General features: G+C 41.1%; 1 protein-coding gene across 2 annotated transcripts in view; it reads right to left on the reverse strand.

The window, feature by feature from the left end:
- SETD3 (SET domain containing 3, actin N3(tau)-histidine methyltransferase) overlaps window positions 1–20,067 on the reverse strand; it is a 65,826-nt gene extending 45,759 nt beyond the window's left edge. The window contains exon 1 of one of the 2 annotated variants that reach the window (XM_068160086.1): window positions 19,906–20,067. Coding sequence is in view for 1 of the 2 variants with exons in the window: in XM_068160085.1 (XP_068016186.1) it covers window positions 19,151–19,251 (101 nt within the window). In the remaining variant the exon portion in view is untranslated. Of the gene's footprint in view, window positions 1–19,150; window positions 19,338–19,905 lie in introns of those variants that run through there. The other variant, XM_068160085.1, reaches the window with a different exon arrangement.
- Between the last annotated feature and the right edge of the window lie 31 nt (window positions 20,068–20,098).

Genomic DNA, 20,098 nt, shown 5'->3' on the forward strand with positions numbered 1-20,098 from the left:
ATGTGGCACTTGGTGCCATGGTCTAGTCATGGGGTCTGTGTTGATAGGTTGGACTCGATGATCCTCGAGGTCTTTTCCAACCTTAGTTATACTGTGATACTGTGATCTAAAGATAAATCTGATTTTAGAGTATGTGAACTGCAGCTTCCCAAATCTGACAAAAATTAGAACACTTGCATTTGCACTACTACCATGGCTGAACACGGTTTTAAATTAAGGCCAAAACAAAAATAAATCTCTAGCTGAAAGCTGTGCAGGTAAAAATTTCCAGGCTACCATAACATCTGTTTCAGCTCCTACTGCTCAAATAACATGCAGCAAACATAACCACAGGAAAAAAACAAGTTCAGTGAACACAGCTCCTTAGATTGATGGCACCCTGATCAGAAATGTATTTTTCCAGTAGGAAGCTACCAGTACATGAACACGAAATGAGCTCTAAGTATCTTCACTCTCTCCTTTGATGCATGTATCTTGTCTAAACTATTTCTTCTTATTTACTAGGATTTCTACAGAGAAGATATGCTGCTTGCATGATTAAACCAGTAAGTTCCTCTCAGACATGAAAGAAAACCAGCAGAGTCCTAGCTAGTTATGGAAGTACTTTGGGATGTGCTGCCCAGGGAGGTGGTGGAGTCACCATCCCTGGAGGTGTTCCAAAAAGGCTTGGATGTGGCACTTGGAACCATGGTTTAGTTGTCAGGAGGTGCTGGGTGATAGGTTGGACTTGATGATCTCTGAGGTCTTTTCCAACCTTATTCCTTCTATGATTCTACTTCTTTTCAGGAATCATCTCAAACAAAACTGTACTTTTTAAAATCAAATTCCCAATCAGGTTTCTACTTCCTACATTACTTACCTGTGTTCACTGCTCAGTTACATCAAATAGAAGCATTTAAAATCTAACACATCTAACAAATATATTGTTTAGTAAAAGCCATAATTGTTGTTACACATAGCTGCAGAGAAAATCACAGAATGTTAGGGGCTGAAAGTGACCTCAAAAGATCATCTAGTCCACCCCCCTGTCAGAGCAGGATCACCTATATCAGATCACACAGGAATGCATCCAGACAAGTCTTAGGTATCTCCAGAGAGGAAGACTCCACAACCCACCCCAGGCAGCCTGTTCCAGTGCTTTGTCAGCCCCACAGTAAAAAAAACCTGTCATGTTCACATGGAACTTTCTATGCCTCCATTTCCACCCATTGCCCCTTGTCCTGTCATTGGGCATCACTAGGGAGAGCCCGACTCCATCTTTTTGGCACTCACCCTTTACATATTTATGAACACTGATCACCCCTCAGTCTCCTCCTCTCCAAGCTAAACAGCCCCAGCTCTCTCAGTCTCTCCTCATAAGGAAGATGTTCCACTCCTTTAATCAACTTTGTGGTTCTGTGCTGGATTCTCTCTAATAGCTCCCTGTCCCTCTTGAACTGAGGGGCCCAGAACTGGACACAATATTCCAGATGAGGCCTCACCAGGGCAGAGTAGAATGGGAGGAGAGCCTCTTTCAACCTACTAACCACAGCCATACTAATACACCCCAGAATGGCATTGGCCTTCTTGGCCACAAGGGCACATTGCTGGCTCATGGTCAACCTTCCATCCACTAGGACCCTCAGGTCCTTTTCCCCCTCACTGCTCTTCAACAGGTCAGTTCCCAAACTATACTGATACATGGAGTTGTTCTTTTCCAGGTGCAAGAGTCTACACTGGCCATTGTTGAACTTTGTTAAATTTCTCCCTGCCCAACTCTCCAGCCTAGGTCTCACCAAATGGCACCACAACCTTCTGGTGTGTCAGCCACTCTACCCAGGTTTGTGTCATCAGCAAACTTGCTGACAGTGCATTCTGTGCCCTCATCCAGGTTGTTGATGAATATATTGAATAGATCCGGTCCTAGTACTGAGGGACTCCACTGGTTAGAGGGCTCCAACTAGACTCCATCCCACTGACCACAACTCTGACTACTTTCCTTCAACCAGTTCACAACCCACCCCACTAGCTGATCATTCAGACCACGCTTCCTCAGTTTAGCTGCAAGGATGCTGTGAGAGATGGTGTCGAGTGCTTTACTGAAATCAAGATAAACCACATCCACTGCTCTACCATCATCTATCCACATTGGTATATCCTCATAAAAGGCTATCAGGTTGGCTAGTGTGGCAGTTTTAGGCTATGCCTTTAAAATTTTCTACAGATCTTGAACAGAAAGTGGTAAAATGTAAATAAAGCACTATTGGGTGTAAAAAGGAAAATAGTGCTTCTCCTGGCTTTACTGACCTTGACTGCACTGCTTTGTTGTGACTGCTCTTTGTCTTATCCCTTTTAGTGTACAGATGGGTAGGGAGAAGAGCAGGGCAGGGGGGAAGTGGGAAGGGGTAGGGGGTAGGGGGAGAAGCTGTTGCAGCTCCCCTGGTTTTGGCCAGGGGGGTTCTTGTGCTGTTTATCAATTGTAAATACCTGTAAATATTTGTAAATACTGTATATTTTGTGCATGTTCATTGCAGATTGTAGTTTTGCTTGTAAATACAGCTTCATTTGCTTCTACCTGAGCTTGTCTGGCAAATTTAACGTTGGGGGAAATTTTCAACCCACCACAGTCAGACATGAATTCCCTTTGGTAAAACCATGTTGACTGATCCTAATGACCCTTTTGCCCTTGATATGCCAAAGGACAGCACCAAGGATAAGTTTCCAGGAATGGAGGTGAGGCTGACTGGTCTACAGTTACCTGGGTCCTCCTTCTTACTCTTTTTGAAGATTGGAGTGACATTTGCCCTCTGCCAGTCCCCAGGCACCTCTCCTGTCCACCATGACTTACCAATGATGGAGAGTGGTCTGGCAATGACCTCTGTCAGCTCCCTCAGCATCCACAGGTGCATGTCATGAGGACGCATGGATTTATGGATGTTCAGTTTACTTAACTGTTCCCTAACCCAATCCTCATCAACCCAGTTCACATCAACCAGGGAAACCACCTCCTTTATCATGCCTTCCTCTGTAACCTCAGGGGTCTTGAGCTTCTGAGTGTAGATCGAGATAAAGAAGGCATTCAGTAACTCCACCTTCTCTGTATCCCCTGTCACCAAGGCAGCCATCCCATTCAGCAGTGGGCCTACATTGCCTCAAGTGTTAGCTCATCCTGCAACGTACTTGAAAAAGCCCTTTCTGTTGTCCTTGACCTCCCTTGCAAGGTTGAATTCCAAGGAGACCTCAGCCTTCTCAGTGGCCTCCTTACATCCTGATAACCGTCTTATACCAAATACCAACCAGTAGAGCTGTGTAGCATAAAAACAAGTAAGAAGATATTCTATTGCCTATTATTTGTAATCTAAAAATAGATTATCACAAGTTTTTTTTCAAAATTTCTGAACACACTCACACCCAACATAATGCAATTTCATATTAGCTGAGCAATGCTCTGCCATGCTTGACCAGCAAATGATGAGTTATGAGACCAAATATGAAGAAAGCAAGTGTGGTTCCATTGTGAAATTACATTTTGTAATTAACATTACATTAAAAAAAATCATAGGCTATGAAACAGATTTTACAGTTAGATTTGAATTCTATAGAAATTGGAATTCCAGTGAAGATTTGTAACTACAGAAAAAATATTACTTGTAAAATTTGAAGTAAAATTTCAGATAGCTTTTTTTTTTTTTTGCAAGAGACTTAAACTATTGTTTAGAAAGCAATAAAGTACATGCCTGCTTCTCAACACAGCAATGAAAAAACCAGATTGTTTGCCAGTACATGCATGACAACAGAAGCAGCAATATGAAGTATAGCTGCAGAGAAAACAACAACAACAAAAAAAATCCTTCAGGACCAAGATGATCTGCAGGCTTCATAAAATATCTGAAGAAACAGTAATACACATTTCAGCAGAAAAGTGGTTTGGGCTTGTTTTAAGTTGGTTTTTCTGGTTGTCTTCTGGTGAATATTTTTTTAAGTACTATGCCATGTTTCCTTCCAACTGAACATTGTTGAAGATTGCTGAAAGCATTCCGCAAAGAGAGAGTACGCTGACAGCAATGATGAATAAGCTTGGTAACACACAACAGCCACATTTCCAAATATAGTGCATCAACTGGCTTGACATCAAGAGTTGTGCCAAAACTAGTGGTGAGGCGTGTAAATTATCCTCTAACACTGCTATCAAAGAGCAGCAGTGTTGTGTCAGACTTAGATTTTGTTTCCACATCACACACAAATTATTCTTTTAATCAGCTGTAAAATATGCCTCCTCTTGACTTACAGCTTTAAAAAGTGTTCACCTGACAGCTTTAGAAGGTAACAGTGAGAAGTCTGAACAAAAACACCCAAAGTACTAGAGAACTGTTACCAAATAAGTGTGTTTGGGGTTGGTTTGTTTTGTGGGTTGGTTGGTTTGTTTGTAGGTTTTTGGGTTTGTTGTTTCTAAAACCCATGACTGTTTAAACATTTTATTTGAGAAAGCTAATACTTATGGTAACAGGTAATTCAACCACATGACATGACCACATGTCCTTATAGAAGCAATTTCCTGTTTGCATAATAAAATAAGAATATTCCCAAACAACACTTCAGGAGAAACAAACCAACCAACCAAAGAGTTTTATCATTAACAAAATCCCCAGCTTCTCACATTCACATGACCACCACGAAGTTCAGTGCAGCACTATACAGAGCTGCAGTTAAGTTTGGCACTACAAAGATACCTACTTCTCACTCACCGGGTAAAAATGCAATCTTGCAACCTTTGTTACACAACTGTGAATATAATCCTTGTGCTAAGCAAACACTATACTAAAGTATTTGCATTAGCTTTATAGAGTTTGTCATACATGATGCAGATTCTTCTGCCTGTGCATCACTCATTCTTACACATCCTCTTTCCAGTGGTCCCAGAATCCCTGCAGTGCCGTTACCCCGCCTCATCTCTTCCAGAACTCCACATTCCTTTCAGTTCCCACTCCACATGACTTGCCAGGCAGCATCTTCTTCTGCAGGTTTTGACATAACTGCACACATTGTGCAAAAACATTGGCATACATGTTGACAGACTAACAAACAGGCCAAGCAGATAAACTATTCTCTACACAGCTTCTCTTCTAGAGAGTGGACCAACTTATGCCTGAGCTCTCCCCCTCTGTCAAAATTTATTAAAAACATCCAACAAGCAATGAATGAAGCAGGAAGAACTGACCAGCAGACAGAACTGACATGCTCCTACAAGCCTTATTTGTTTCAGCTATTACTCTTACTACATTACAGAGTAGTGAACCAGGTACTCAAAAATTTGCTGAGCTTTTACAAAAACCACCAAGTTAGGAAACCCCACAACAAGAGTTATCTGTTCAAGTTTAACTTCAAGGACTCAATCTATTTCCAATGTGGTATCTTAACATTGTTTCTTCTTTAATTCAGATCTCTGTAGATGTTAACTACATTATGTTTTCATTACATAATAGTTCTTACCCCACGCATCTTCTTGGCATATGCTAGCACAAAAGGTGAGGGGTGCAGATCTAGACTTAGAAGGACAGACAAGGGTCAACAAGGGCAGACAAGAAGAGGAAGGAATTGTCAAGCCATACAAAGAGCATGGAGAGGTGAATATAGTAGGAGGCTGTGGGATATGCTTCTTGGCTGCACTAAGAGGGAGGACAGATGAGTAGGATGCACACAAACCAAACTTGCAAAGTTTTTTTTCCTAGTTTGACTGCCTAGACTAAGTAATTTGCTACTTCTGAGAGAGAAGAGTAGCATCTCTTCTATCAACATATGTTGAGCAGCCAAGGTCTTAGGGGACAAAGCTTAACATTTATAAGCAACTGACAGGAGTCCTCCAGTCTGTATGTGGGAGAACACAGTTTTACACTTGATATGACCAGGTTTACAGGGAATATGATCTTTTTCTTCCACTGATCAAGTTTGGTTATTTTTTTTCCTCCTAAACTTGAATCTTATTACTGTGGGTAAAAAAGATAAACACAATTTATAGCAAACAGAAAGCATGAAATCAAGAAGTGTAAGAACAGTGTGGGTGGAGGAAGAGATCTGTGATCTTTAAGAAAAATTCAGCTTATACATTTACAATGAACACTAGGTTTGCTTATGAAAACCACCCACATCATGCCACTTTGAAACCAGATTAACACTCCCATGACTCTTAAGGTAGATGCTCCCAACCAAATAAACGATAAATTACTTACTGATTTGATCCCTTTCTTCCTATCTCTCAATTTCTCAGCTTTCCTGTACTCCATCCCTTCTCTTCTTGTTATTAATTCTCCTCTCTCACCACTTCCCCTTCTTTTTAGTTTGATGTCTTCATTTTCTCTATAAACTTGCCCCAAACGCTCCACTAAATACAATGGCATTGCAGTTCACTGTGCAACATCTTTCTCCAGCATATTTTTGTTATTCTATTTAAGCTGTAAGTTGTTTTGGAAGTGAGACCTCCTGTGATTATATAGAGCTTATAACAAGGTAGTCTTTTTTTCCAGTAGGAGCTGAAGTACTGCCATAATACTCATGATTATGTTGACAAGAACAACTTACAGAACACACTACTAAGATTAATGATATAGAAGTTCATACTTTTTCCACTTTGTATTTTAAGTTAATTTTTCTCAAGAACTCCATTAGCCCTAACCTACACCATCTCCTTCTTTAAGAGCTAGCTTTAATGCACTTGCTCCTAGTGGCAAGATGCTGTATGCTGATTGATAAGTTCAATGCACAGCTCGACTAATACAGAGCCCCCTAGGTTTTACTGTTGTCCCAAAACACAATGCACTCCTCTGATACAGTTCCTTCTTCTTAATTAAGAAACTGTAAATTCTCTCCTTTATAATATGTAAGGACTGACATGCTTAGATTTTTCATCTGATCAGATCAGAGTGCTATCTCCAGCAGCAAGTCATAGCTTCAAACTCTCATGTTCTGCTGGAAGAGGGAAACCCCGCCACACAGATACTGGTTACATACCAGTTGTCTTCTAGTTCCATCCTAGGAGATTCTGCTTACCATTCCTCCCTCCTTTTCTACTGTCTGCTCCTCAGGCTCATGATTCCATGAGGTCACAGGGCTTCTTTAGTCTCACAGATTAAAAAAAAACACTTACTACATCCCCTAATATCTTCCCATCTCTAAAGAACAGCACTGAGCAGCATCCACCATCTCCTGGAGCAACAGTGAGAACAGAAGTTGCTCTGCTCTGTTTTAAAATCTAGAGTTTTCATCTCTATTTCCCTTCCCTTCAGCCTGTCTTTTAATAGAAGAAAAGTAACAGTGAGAGGAACCAAGAGCAGGTACTTTGAAAAGTACATGAAGAGAGTAACAAAGGATTTTTCTCCAGTATGTTCACCCGGCTTCTTGCAGCTCAAACTGCAATTTAGAAAGCTTCCCTTCTTCATGAGGTGGTGAAGTTCAGGTCAGCTTCTACTTCATACACAATGTTGGGTTTATTTTACTTTCAAAGACCTGCCTTAGCCATGTGACCCATTCGTAATGCGACTACACATACCCTCTCCCAGGTACAGCAAATGAAATAGGTTGTCCCCCATCATGTCTTCCTGAGATTAGCTCTCCACAAGTTTCATGTTTTTTGATTCAGGTATTCCTCCCCACACCATTTATCTTCCTTCAAAATCAGTTAGCAGATGGATTTTATCCATCCACGGAGGCAGGTACCTGTTATCTCTGTCTCCACTTTCTGGCCTACTTGCTTGTCCCAAACACCTCTTTTCTATAAGAAATCTATCAAGCCAGTGGTTGTAAGCTTCACTGTTCTTCAAAGCAGGCACAGTATCATATAAAAAGTATGATGATCTAAAATTAACTGATTAAAACAAATTCTTACAAATGGAATGAATAAAACCAACCAATGAATAAAAAGGCTCATACTGAAAACATCTCTCAAGTTTTCCCTAAGGAAAGAACTTAGTGGCACAAAACCCCCAAAACAAAACAAAACAAGCCTGTATTCTTAATGCTTCCAAATGAACATTTTATTTCTTTTCCTACAGAATGGGTTTGAGTAGTTACAGCATTTGTCGCTGCTTTAAAAACAGTTAACGCCAACTAAGTACATCAAAAAACATTGTGAGATAACATCTTTTATTTTTGTACTAAACTCAGAAAAATCTAGCTTATGCAAAGCATCTGTTTGTCAACAAGATCCTGCTTTTGCTTGATTCTACAGCTGGGCTGTTCTGTGGCATAGGACAGCTGCATGATTGACTTGTGTTTCAACAAATGCAGATGCAAAGTAAATTCTGATTGTGAGAACATGTTTTATGCTGGAACAGTTGTTTGCTGTGATGGTGCCATCCCAAGAGCAACCCTTTCAACATTTAGAAGAAACTTTAAAAAAAAAAAGGTTTGTTCTACAAAAGGAATGAAATTAGTTGTCAGTAAGAGCTACCCTTGCAATGCCCACAAAAGAAAATTTCCCCAAATTGTAAAACCATAAATACAGAAAACATCAATGCTGCCACAAATCTTTATCAGCCAGTATGTCATAGCTGTCAGAGACATGTTTAGTTAGAAAGTTACTTTGGCTTTATCTGTTATTGTGTACACAAACATCAGGAAATAACATAGTATACAGCATTTCAAATGTTCATGTGCTAAAAGATGAACTAGCAACTACATTTGCCTGCACTTAAACTGGTATGTAGAGACCAAAAATTCTGTAAATTTCCAAAATAGCTTAATCCAACTTGTTCTGCTTTCCACAGCATGTGCTAACAACGATCAAATCACTTTAGTGTGTCACTTCAGGCAGTGACTTCTTGAACCATGCTAGCATGTTCAGACTACTTACCTCACAGGGTAAACATAGGATAGTCACTCAAGCTACTTTATGAAAACATTAGTATCAATGATGACTTATGTGATCGAGAACTAGGGCCTTTTATCACCAGTTCCTGTATTTTTTTTTTGGAGACAAAGTGACAACAGCATGAGAAACAGTCATTGCCAGTGACTAGGAAGGCATGAGTAAGAGTTAAAATTCAGCAGTGTTAACAGGGATGCAACAAAAGACTAAAGCAGTCACTACATTGTTGCAAAGTGAAAAACTAAGAATAAAAGTTCAGACCCCATTCAGGACAGCTGACCTCCTTTGAAATTTTTACAAAGCTCTGCATGCAATTAAAAATTTCAGGATGATTGTATCCAAACACACATAATTTCTGTGGGAATTGTGGTGTTTGGGTTTTTTTTTTAACCCTAAATGTACATTTCACATGGGTCAGCTCTCACTGCAACTGCTTCTTAGTCACTAAGAATCACAATAATATTAATCACCAAAAAAGAGGCAGCACCTTTTTAGAGAGGTAGAAGTTCTTGTAACAAGAAGTTAACTCATTCTTCTGGGTATGTGTTACTAGAAGAATAAAGTGTGTGTAGTATCAGATATATATTTTGTATTTAAAATCGCTAGGATGCACAGAAAAGATTGAATGCATGTCAGATAAAGATGACTACCTATTACTGCGTCTGCTTCATGCAATAGCTAGAGCAGAAGAAACTGAGCCTGACTGAACAGGGGGGGAAAAAAAGTAGTTCTTGGATATTACTAGCATAGGTTTGGGATTTTTTAAAGTCCTTTTTTAATTGCATTAGTCAATGGCATAAATAATACAAAACTAGGCAATAACATATATTCCAATTAACTGGACTGTCTCCAAGGAAGAGATTTAAAGCTTAAGATGCTTAATGCCAAGGACTACTGTTTAATTGTAACAATAATTCCACCTAAGTGGAATGCCCTCAAGCAACCCAGTAGCAATTTGGCCTATGATTATTTCTACACACTGAAAAATTCTCTTATTAGTCCTGCTTATTTTTTGTCTCAGCACTGTTGCCTACTGCTTTTTACACTTATTGCAATACAATGTAGTATTGCCTGCTAGACTGCTCCTTTTCCAACCAGATGTAGGGTCATTATACAGAAAACCCACATCTCCACCACAGCCCCTGGGTCCTTGTGAAATAACTAATCCACATGTTGAAGTTTTTCTTCTCCAAGCAACTAAGTGATACAGACAGAACTGTACATCAGATACACCATGTCCCTCTCATTCAAAAGGACTTCCTACTCGCAGTCTTTGTAATACATACAAGTGACAAAAACATCTTGCAAAACTCTAGTGAAAAGGAAAATGGAAATATGACATCCACAGCAAAAAGTGAGTTTCTACAAGCTTTAAGACCTGTTTTAGTCTATGCAGAGCACATGTGATTTTCCCCCTCAAAATCAGTTTCATTATACATTCATGTCTTGTAACAACTTAAACAGGCTGTTACAATATCACTGCTGGAACAAAAAAAAACCCACAAACACTCGAGGGCCTATATTTGGACACTGAATTGACACAACCTAGTGAGCACAATTAAATTGTGTTTGAAGTTAAAAATATCTGAATTCAGCAACAGTTTAGCATTGTTTCCTGGAATACCCTGTCCTTAAAGAACAGAGTCTAAGCAGTTTTAAAATAACTACTGAATTTTCCTCTAGCAAAGTGCAGCTGTTCCATCAAGCTTCTACCCACAGCATATTAACTCCCTAAAGGTGTGCTCAGAGGTGGTACTGATGGCAGTTCAGCTTGACCAGCAGTGTTTAGGATCACTACCAGACTACAAAGAACAAAACATACCTAAACAATAAAGAAATGGCTATTCAATTCACAATCAAGGCAAAGGACCACTAGGCAGCAGCCAGGAACTCTTGTGTGAACAAGAAATAAGGAGAATTGCAGTGAGTACGGTGTGGTTTTTCTTAACCTTCCTAGGATATGTGAGAATACCTATGCCAGTTAATGTGCTTGCTGTTAAATGGCATTGTATTATCTTGTACAATTCTGAAAGACATTACACAGCCACTGTTGAAAGGGAACCGAGTTCATGGTAGTAGGAATGAAAAAAAGGAGGTTTGGAGTGGCACTGCACCTCCTTGAGAGCATACTGCACTTTTTCACACCCAGATAGTACACCTGCCTGCATTCCTGCTGTGGGTGGGGAGCAGCATCAGATAGTTGTATATAAATAAAAATCATTTATCATTCTTGTAAATAATGAAATCAGCATTATCACCATTCACTTCATATGTACCTACATGAAGTGTGAGGAAAATTGAGTTCTTGGTTATATGGTAAGACTATACTGTCTCTGCCAACAGATAAACTGTAGCAGTGTAAAGGTTTACTGCAATGCAAGTGATAAAAAGAGCACCTCCAGAGTATTTTTTAATAGCTCCTAGGAAAAACTCTGTAGCAGGGGCTAATTATTAGGGGGCTTTTTTTTTTTTTTTTTTTTAGGGTAAAACTTCACTGAAGAGAAGGCCCAGTTGCAATTACATTTTAAGATACTGTATTTTTAGTGTCCTTGGAAAATGCCCATAGCAGATTATGTGCTCAATGTTTCTAAATCCCAAAATACTTCTGTGACAGTTTGGAGAGGAACTTCTGACAACATTTAAGTGCTATGCACATTGTTCAAGAAAAAAAACCCAAAAAACCAACACACCACCACAAAACCAACAAAAAACCCCAACAACTTAAGAAGCTTCTGTTATGAATGCCTGGTAAGTGATGTAATTGAGGGTTTCACAGCTGGAAAGCCTTCTAAACCCAACTGCCTTAAGCCCACTCCCTACCTAGTGGTTAAAATGGTGACTATTCTAGAAGGTGTGACTAGAAGTTTCAGGGAAAATGCTGGCAGTTTTCTGATCTCTTTATTCTAGACCTCAGAAAAAGGAAGGCAGAGGTTTCTCCAAGTACCCTTCTATCTTCTGGCATTCATAGTTGACAAGTTAAGCCCTTAACAATCTCCTTCATGTTTACTCAAACTAGTGACACTTCAGTGGTTTGAAAAAAAAAAGCAAGCTTTTAATATAGGCATTTACTGAACTGCCAGGAACAAGAAAGATGCAGTGATACTAAGTATTAGTTGGTTTCAACCCTGAGTTTTCAGATGTTTGATAAAGTAATAACCAAAGCGTATACAGGCCACAAGGCATTGTAAACTGCCATCAGCTTCTCAGAATTGAAATCCCTGCAGTTCAGAACAACTATGGTAGAACTGCTTGATTGCACCTCCCTCCCCCCCCCCCCCCGCCCCCCCCGAGTGTATTTAAAGGTGACAAAGGAGACCAAAGCACAAATGTTTTAAACATTTATTTAAACACATACACAGAGTAAATGCACTGTCCCACTCAAGACCCAGAACACATCCAGGAAGACCACATTCCTTTCTGAACAAAAGCTCTCTTTTCTGTGTTAAGACAGAACAGCTGAACAGCATCTTTTCACAAGATGACTGCCTCAAGTATACTAATACATTCTTAACATGCTTGCTGAAAATCAGTTTTGCTACCCTGCTTGTCACTGACCTATGCTTCTTTGTCTCCCCAGGTAGGCCATGCACCAAAACCCTGAGAAGGGCTGACCAAACCCTACAAGCAATACTTCAATGTGTTCAAGTAAGGACCTGCAACCATTTCTACAGTTGCCCTACAAAACTCTAGAAAGCCTGGGTATCTCTTGCCGCTGGCCCCTCCAAACTGAGTTCAATGTTATTTCCAACTACCTGCATTTCTGTTTTCCTGGGACTATCTCATCCCTGCACAGCCAACATAGATAACTTACTTTCCTCACATTCCAACAGTTCAGACTTTCAGCAGTCTCAAGCCTGTAGAGATCTGGCTTGGTACTTAATATGCTTCCCAATTCTTGTAGCTGAACTTTCTACTTCTACAAACTGAACTGCTACTTACTAGTCCAGCAAATTTCCAGGTAAAGAGAGATGACTTCTACTCTGACCAATTCTTCCCTACAGAACTGAATATGAACTCCATGATTATTATCATAGAGAAGCCAGTCCTCATATCTTGCTGCAGGTGATTATTGGCAAATCTATACCCAGAGGAAAACCCTTTCTGGGAACAGCAGTACTTTTTCAAAACTAGACCAGTCACTCATGTCTTATGCCTTAGGTCAATGTGTCGCAGACCATCAGGGTAGAAGTCTACAGGAATGTGCTCGATCCAGCTGTTTTTTGCTAATAACATTATCTAGCATTTTCTGAATGTTTTCTGGAAAAGATAAAGTTGAACCTCCACAAAACATAAAATATTCCTCAAAGCTGCACAGAACTTTGCTTTCTTCAAGTACAACAGTAAAACTCCAGTAAAACTAATTTAAGTTGCAATGTTACACTAGCTTTTCATATTCAGAAAAGGCATATGCTATACCTTTAAGACCCTTGTTTATTGGAGTTTGCAAGATTTTGGCTGTTCACGTCATTATATAAAACTCTGCTCCAAATCATTTGCAGAGACCAACTGCAAGACATCACAAAGTAAAACAAGCAGTTACCACATTAGCTACTGCTTCATTTCAGTCCTCTAAATGCCCAAACCCAAAGTACAAGGGGACAGTTTTTTTGTATTCAGGCATCAATCCAAAGATTCAGCAAGCCAGAGAAACAGGCTGTAGAAGCCAGGCATCCTACAGTGACAGAAGGAAATCATGACATTATCTGTCATTGCCTTGAAAGCAGGAATTCTATTTAATAGAGCATTAAGAAATGCAAAAATTGTAATTCCACTCACTCTTACATTACCACTCCCAAGCATCAGCTGGGAATAAAGTGGGAAATAACTGCTTGAATGCTGACTTTTAGAAAAAGGAACAGAGAACCAATACCAACATGAATCTGAAAACCACAAGAAAACCCAACAGACATTTTCTGCAGCTCTAAGTTTTGAAGTCACATCAGCTTGTTCACTGTATGAGCACACAAGGCCTCTTAAATTGGTCTGACAACATCCATTTTACTTGCTCCTGACTGACAGAATCAGGTGGAGCATACTCCAGAGGGAATGGATGCCTATTTTAAGGGGAGATAATATATTAATATGCTACCAATGCAACTCTGCTTAGCAAAGTGGAAGATAAAACGTTGTTGCTGGTCGTCCAAAGTAGATAGCCATTTTTCCTTCTGCAGCAGCTGACACTTGCTACTTTCTGGAAGTCTAAAAATACTGTCCCAGTAAGTAAAGTTCCATGGGGAAAGAAATTCATCTATGCCTTTTTCAACGGCAAGCTGAGCTGTGCATCTTCCAAACTAAAGATTATCCAGTTACAGGATCATAGAAACGCATGTCAGCCTCTCAACATTAAGACATACCAGGCATATTCAAATCCAGGCAGTACTATCCTCCACAGTGGGCAGTAGTAGTTACAGAAATGTTGCTGGCTTAGAGAGGATAGCAATAGAGTACCCCAAAGAGACTGGTGAAATGCATTGGTCTCATGGCATTCCTGAATCCTAGAAGCTAGATTTGATGGGTCGTATCAAAAGAAGTGTGACCAACAGAATGAGGAAGGTGATTCTCCCACTCTACTCCGCTCTTGTGAGAACCCATCTAGAGTACTACATCCATTTCTGGGCCCCCCAACACAAGAAGGACATCAAACTGTTAGAGCATATCCAGGAGGGCCACATAGATGATCAGAGGGCTGGAGCACCTCCCCAATGAGGACAGGCTGAGAGAGTTGGGACTCTTCAGACTGGAGAAAAGACAGCTCCAGGGAGACCTTATAGCAGCCTTCCTGAAGGGGGGCTATAAGAAAGGCAGGGAGGGACTTTTTACAAGGGCTTGTAGAGATAGGATGAGGGAGAATGGGTTTAAACTGGAACAGGGTAGAATTAGACTGGATATGGGGAAGAAATTCTTTCCAGTGAGGGTGGTGAGACACTGGAACAGGTTGCCCAGGGAAGTTGTGGATGCCCCCTCCCTGAAAGTGTTGAAGGCTGGGCTGGACAGGGCCTTGAGCAACATAGTCTAGTGGCCAATGGCAAGGCAGTTAGAACTAGATGATCTTTAAGTTCTCTCAGTACTTGAAATTATGTGGCTACGTCTATAAATTTTGTCATCAAGATAACCAGGTGACTCCAAGAGTGGTCACAAAGACAATCCAATTCCCTAGCAGGCCTGGTAGAAGCAGAAAACAGAGCTTGGTTGCCACCATTCCCCTCCCAGAGTAACTTGTATTTCCTTAAATTATCATTAGTATACATAGAATACACCAGGTTGGAAGAGACCTTCAAGATCATTGCATCCAACCCATCAACCAATCCAACCCACCTAAACCATGGGCACACTGAGCAAAGCTCTGAATATGGGAGGTACCGGACCATCAGTGAAGGTTCCATGGAAGTGGAAATCCATACATTACACCCTCTTTCCGCTCCACTAAAACAATGCATGTTCACCATACATGTGAAAACTTTGGGTGCTAATGCTATAAAGCATTGAAGACAAAGGAAGATTCTGCTATTTCAGCTAACTACTTGCTAGGAAGGCAGCTTTTGCAAAGAGACTTAATTCTCCTGAGCTGCATAATTCCACCACAGCCTGAAATACAAACAAATGTATGCAAAATGAAAAACTTATCTACATGCAAAAGGCTAGAATCATGCTAAAACAAGAGCCCCAGAGTCCCTCTTTCAGTGCAAGCTGATCACACTCTTAAAAAACAAACAGAAAAGCAACATATTAGAACTGATACAGTTTACAGCCTGTCCCCAGCTACAAAACCAGTTTTGGCCTACATTAATATCCTGGCTGAAAACCATGGTGGCTCAAGCCCTGCTGTTCGAGCACTTCCAGGACAGGTCAGGCAATCCCTTCCCAGATATTGGGAAGATATCCAAGAACAAAATAAAAGAGGAATTAGATACTAATCTGTCATCCCCTAATACAACAGCCTTTAACTTTGGTCTTATGAAATCCTTCTGAAGAATAAAAAACAAAACAAACACAACAAAACACCCCCTCTCAAATGAGAGGGTATATTCTGTTTTGAATTTTAACAGGATTTTGGCAGCTACAGTTTCAGAAACATGCTGTATATCTGCCTCGTGTATTACTTAGATGGGGCCAGCTTCAGAGCACACAAACATATTCACATGTACTCACTCGAGCCAAAACTGACCTCAAGCACAATAAATACACATCTCAGCATGATTCAGCTCAGGGTAGAAAGATCGGTAGAATCCTCCCTGCAGCTGACAGGTCTGATGCTCTGACCTGGTAAAAGATCCTGGAACTGAAAAGTAAGATTTCAGTGCTAAGTCTTCATTACTTCAAAGAAATAAAGAGCTGAACAGTATGGGAAGTGGCTGTCATAGGCTGAGGACAGACAGCAATAGGTGGAGCAACTGGAATAGTCATTTGGTGGAAGAGATGCAGACAAGAGGCAATGTAGGGCAGAGTAGCTAAAAACAGCAAAAGAGAGCAAAGAAGGTTACAGCAGAGGAAGGGCAAGAGCAAGAATGCAAAGCAATGTTAAAACACTCTTGGGCACTGAACTTGCCTTTTAATTACTACAAACACAAGCCTGTTCAAAGCCCAGCTCTAAATACACAAGACTAAAACCAGACAATAGTAATGGGGCATTTTTACAGTACTATGAAGAACTACTTGTGTACTTCTAGATTTAAAAGGTCCTCTCATACAATACACTTAGCAGCCTCGATTAAAACATTATTAAACATCTAAAACCACACTTAGTAAGGCTGAAGTTTCTCTAATGATAAAGGATGGCCAGAGTTAAATTAGTAATCCTCAGTGTGCTATAAAAGGTTTACTATCTGAGGTTTGCACAAATCTCATACACCTGGAAAACAGGGAACATGGAAGCACTGCATGCATCTACCCTGCTAAGAACAAATATTATTAATTCCATTTTGGTTTCAAGTTAAGGAAAAAATGATACTATATAAACACTACTGTGATACTGGAAAGAAGCCATTTTGCAGAATAGTATCAAAAGAAGATACTAAAATCAATGAAAAGTTTATTTGCTACACTTAAATACAACCAATCCCAACCATTTCAGGTAATTCTTGGGAAGCAACTTCCAAAGACATTCAGTCTTATAATTAGAATCAAAGAGAACGCATCTTGACAGTATTTTTACTTGGGACATTCAAGATACCCCTACGTCTACTGGAAACAAAACAAAAAACCCCAAACCACCACCACAAACCAAGCCAACAGAGCAAATACCATCAGTTTGACATTATTCCTTCCCCCCTTGTAGTTGAACCTACTTAGATACCAAATACAAGACTGTCTCAAATTAAATATAAACTTCTGGTAACAGATTATTTATTTGACAGTAACAATATGCTAAAGGGCAAAGAAAGATGGCTACCTCCAAGACAGCATCCCAAAGCAAAAAAAATATATTTCATAATTACTCTCTCATCAGCTTGCTAATTCTGAGCATTTTAACAACAGGATTGTCACTGAGTGCCCCTCATCATCCATTAAAGCTTTCTTAGACAGAAGTAGTACTTCCTACTATAAACATCTTGCTGGCCTTCTATGGAAGGTAGTTTACTATGCCCCACAGAAAAGAACTCAAGCTCTCTCTTAATAATTAATTCCCCCTTGCCTCTCTCTTGGGCCAAGTCCTCAGACAACTATTTTGACCAGAAAAAAAAAAAAAAAAAAAAAATTACTCTTTGCAGACTGTGCAAATAAGAAATAAATGGACTGTTAAACTCTACCACTTCACCTACCTACTTTTGTCATTTCATTTCTTCACTTGAGTTCAGGTCCTTTTGAAATCCCCAAAGGCTTTTTGCACCAAAGTCCTTTTGAGCACCGAAGACAGTAGTTTTGATTTCCATTTCTAAATATGTTCTTTACATAGAAAATACTAACCTCACTTTAGAAAAGTCCTAAATGAGAACGATGCAAATCATTTAGACTTCAGTCATCAGCACGGACAAATCTAATGGAACAGCCCAGGCCTCCAAAACCTCTCAGTGCTTAAGCTACAGATATCATGATGCATCCTTCAACAGCCACTGAACATCATGACATTCTGGTAGTAAAGATACAGATCCCCCAAGATCTTAAATCCCCTTAAACTGCTGCTTTCCTTCAAAGCACAACCACCAGAATGCTCACTTGCTGAGAACTACCCATCAGTTTAACTATATAATCAGCACCACTGTGATAAAGTATGCAATACTTAGATACAGTCAACATGTTGATTACAATATCATCAAGACATACACTTTTCCACTCAGAGGAATACGGGTAATTTTTTCAATTATATACAATATTGAAATAAGAAGCCTATTTCAAGACTCAGCCTGATCTATAGCTAAAGCCAGATCTATCACCAGCTGGGAAGAAGAGCATACACATTATAAATTATTTCAAGGTTTGCAGTATTTCTTTCTCCATTACCCTAAATCTATTTCTAGGCATACCATCTCAAGAATGTGTTTTCTACCATACTTCAGCTTGCTAAACAAAATTGAAAGCTCTATTAAAGCATAAGATGGCATGCTTGAATCTCTACCATATTAAATTACTTTACTGAGCAAAAATATTGGGAAATGCACACTGCCTTACTACTTCATACAGGGAATCGGACATGAGACATGCAGAATGCTACAGGTATTTACTCACCTACAAAATACTTTACAGTTACAAGCTTGAAATAACTGAAAGCAGAAAATGCTTGTAAGACATTAAGCTAACAGTACCAATTTTCACAAAACAAAGATGGAAAGAGGGAATTTGCTTTCAACTTCATCTCATGAGCAAATTTCAGTTCAAAGGTCAAGTGCATCCAAAACAGCAGATACCAAACTTTGGAGAAGAACAGCCTTGAACTAAGCTCTGAGGGACAACTCCCAAACAGAACTGTTTGTGATTATAGCTAAATACTGCCTTTGGGTAAAAACCCAAATACCGCTTTAAATTAAATATTCAGGAAGTTGTAAGAATTAAAGGCAAATAAAATGCACAGTCTCAGCTTAAGCAATTCTAAGCTAAGTGTCGTTGGGTAAGAAGAGGAGGAAGTGGTTCACAAGAAGTTCCCTCTATGCAGCTGTTGTAGTAACATTGAAACTTGGTCTGTTTCAGAAGTAACACCCTTCTACACAAACAGTTAAATGACAGTTGGTTTAAGATTTTTTTTTTCTAATTTTAAACCCCACCTTTTTCCCCCTAAATAGGTTTAACCCCTGTAAGGAGGTTGTAGACTGGATGAGAAAAGGAAAGAAACCAGAGAACTTTCTTCTTGCCAGAAAAAGATTCTGAGGAGCCACATACCAGCTGAAATGTTCCCAAGCCAGACCCCAAAAGGTGGAAGTACGGAAATCTCTCTGGACAGCTGAAGCAGGAGTAGGGAGTATTCGAAGTGTGTCACACATTAAAAAAAGAATTACATCACGCGGAAAGCAGTTTTAAGCCATTTGTTTTACTCTGGTTTCTGATCAGCCTCTCGCAGGGGATGGGCCACAGCAAAAGAACGTGAGGACGCGAATGTCACCGCCTCACGCACTTTAAATCCGCGCAAACCAGGGTGAAACGAGACTGTCCCACCCACCCACATCGGAGCGGGAGAGCGAGCCGGCGGTGGGGCGCGAAGCGCACGCCGACCGCCTCGGAGAGGCAGGAACAGAGAAACGCTGCGGCAAGGGGGAAGCGGAGCCCCGCTGCCTCCAGCCAGCGGCATCGATGCTGCAGCTCCCGGCGAGGAGGGGCGTGGCGCGTGGGTGCCCCGCGCGTGGGCAAACAGTCGATCCGGCCGCCGCGACCGCCAGGCGGAGGAGGAGGCCGGAGCCGGCGCCGCGAGGGGGAAGAAAGGGCAGCGAGGCCTGGGCCCAGGGTGGTGGGGGCGGAGGGGGTGTCCGGAAAGAGTGGCACCTCCCGCGAGAGCGGAGGCGGAGGAGCGGGCCAAGGCGAGGCCCCTAAGAGGGCTGAGGGGAAGGGCCCAGGCGCGGCCATGGCGAGGGGGCGGAGGGGGGGGCCTTGGCCTAGGGGCGACCGGCTCAACCAGGGGAGGAGTGCGAGGCCCGCCTTACCTCCCACGCGGCGGCAACTCCTGCCTCGCCTACTGGGAGCGGCGTGGAGCCCGAGCCCCTCGCGCCGGACGCCGCTACCCACGGGTGGGGAGGCGGTGGCCGAGCTCGCCCCAGCCCCGCACTCTCGATCCAGCCCAGCCTGCCTCTTAGCCCCGCCTTCTCCATCACCCTGTAGCCGCCATTGGCAGAACCC

Source organism: Melanerpes formicivorus, unplaced genomic scaffold (genome assembly GCF_026170545.1).
Source record: "Melanerpes formicivorus ecotype bairdi unplaced genomic scaffold, bMelFor1.0.p_v2 SCAF_48, whole genome shotgun sequence".
NCBI classification, from domain to species: Eukaryota; Metazoa; Chordata; class Aves; order Piciformes; family Picidae; genus Melanerpes; species Melanerpes formicivorus.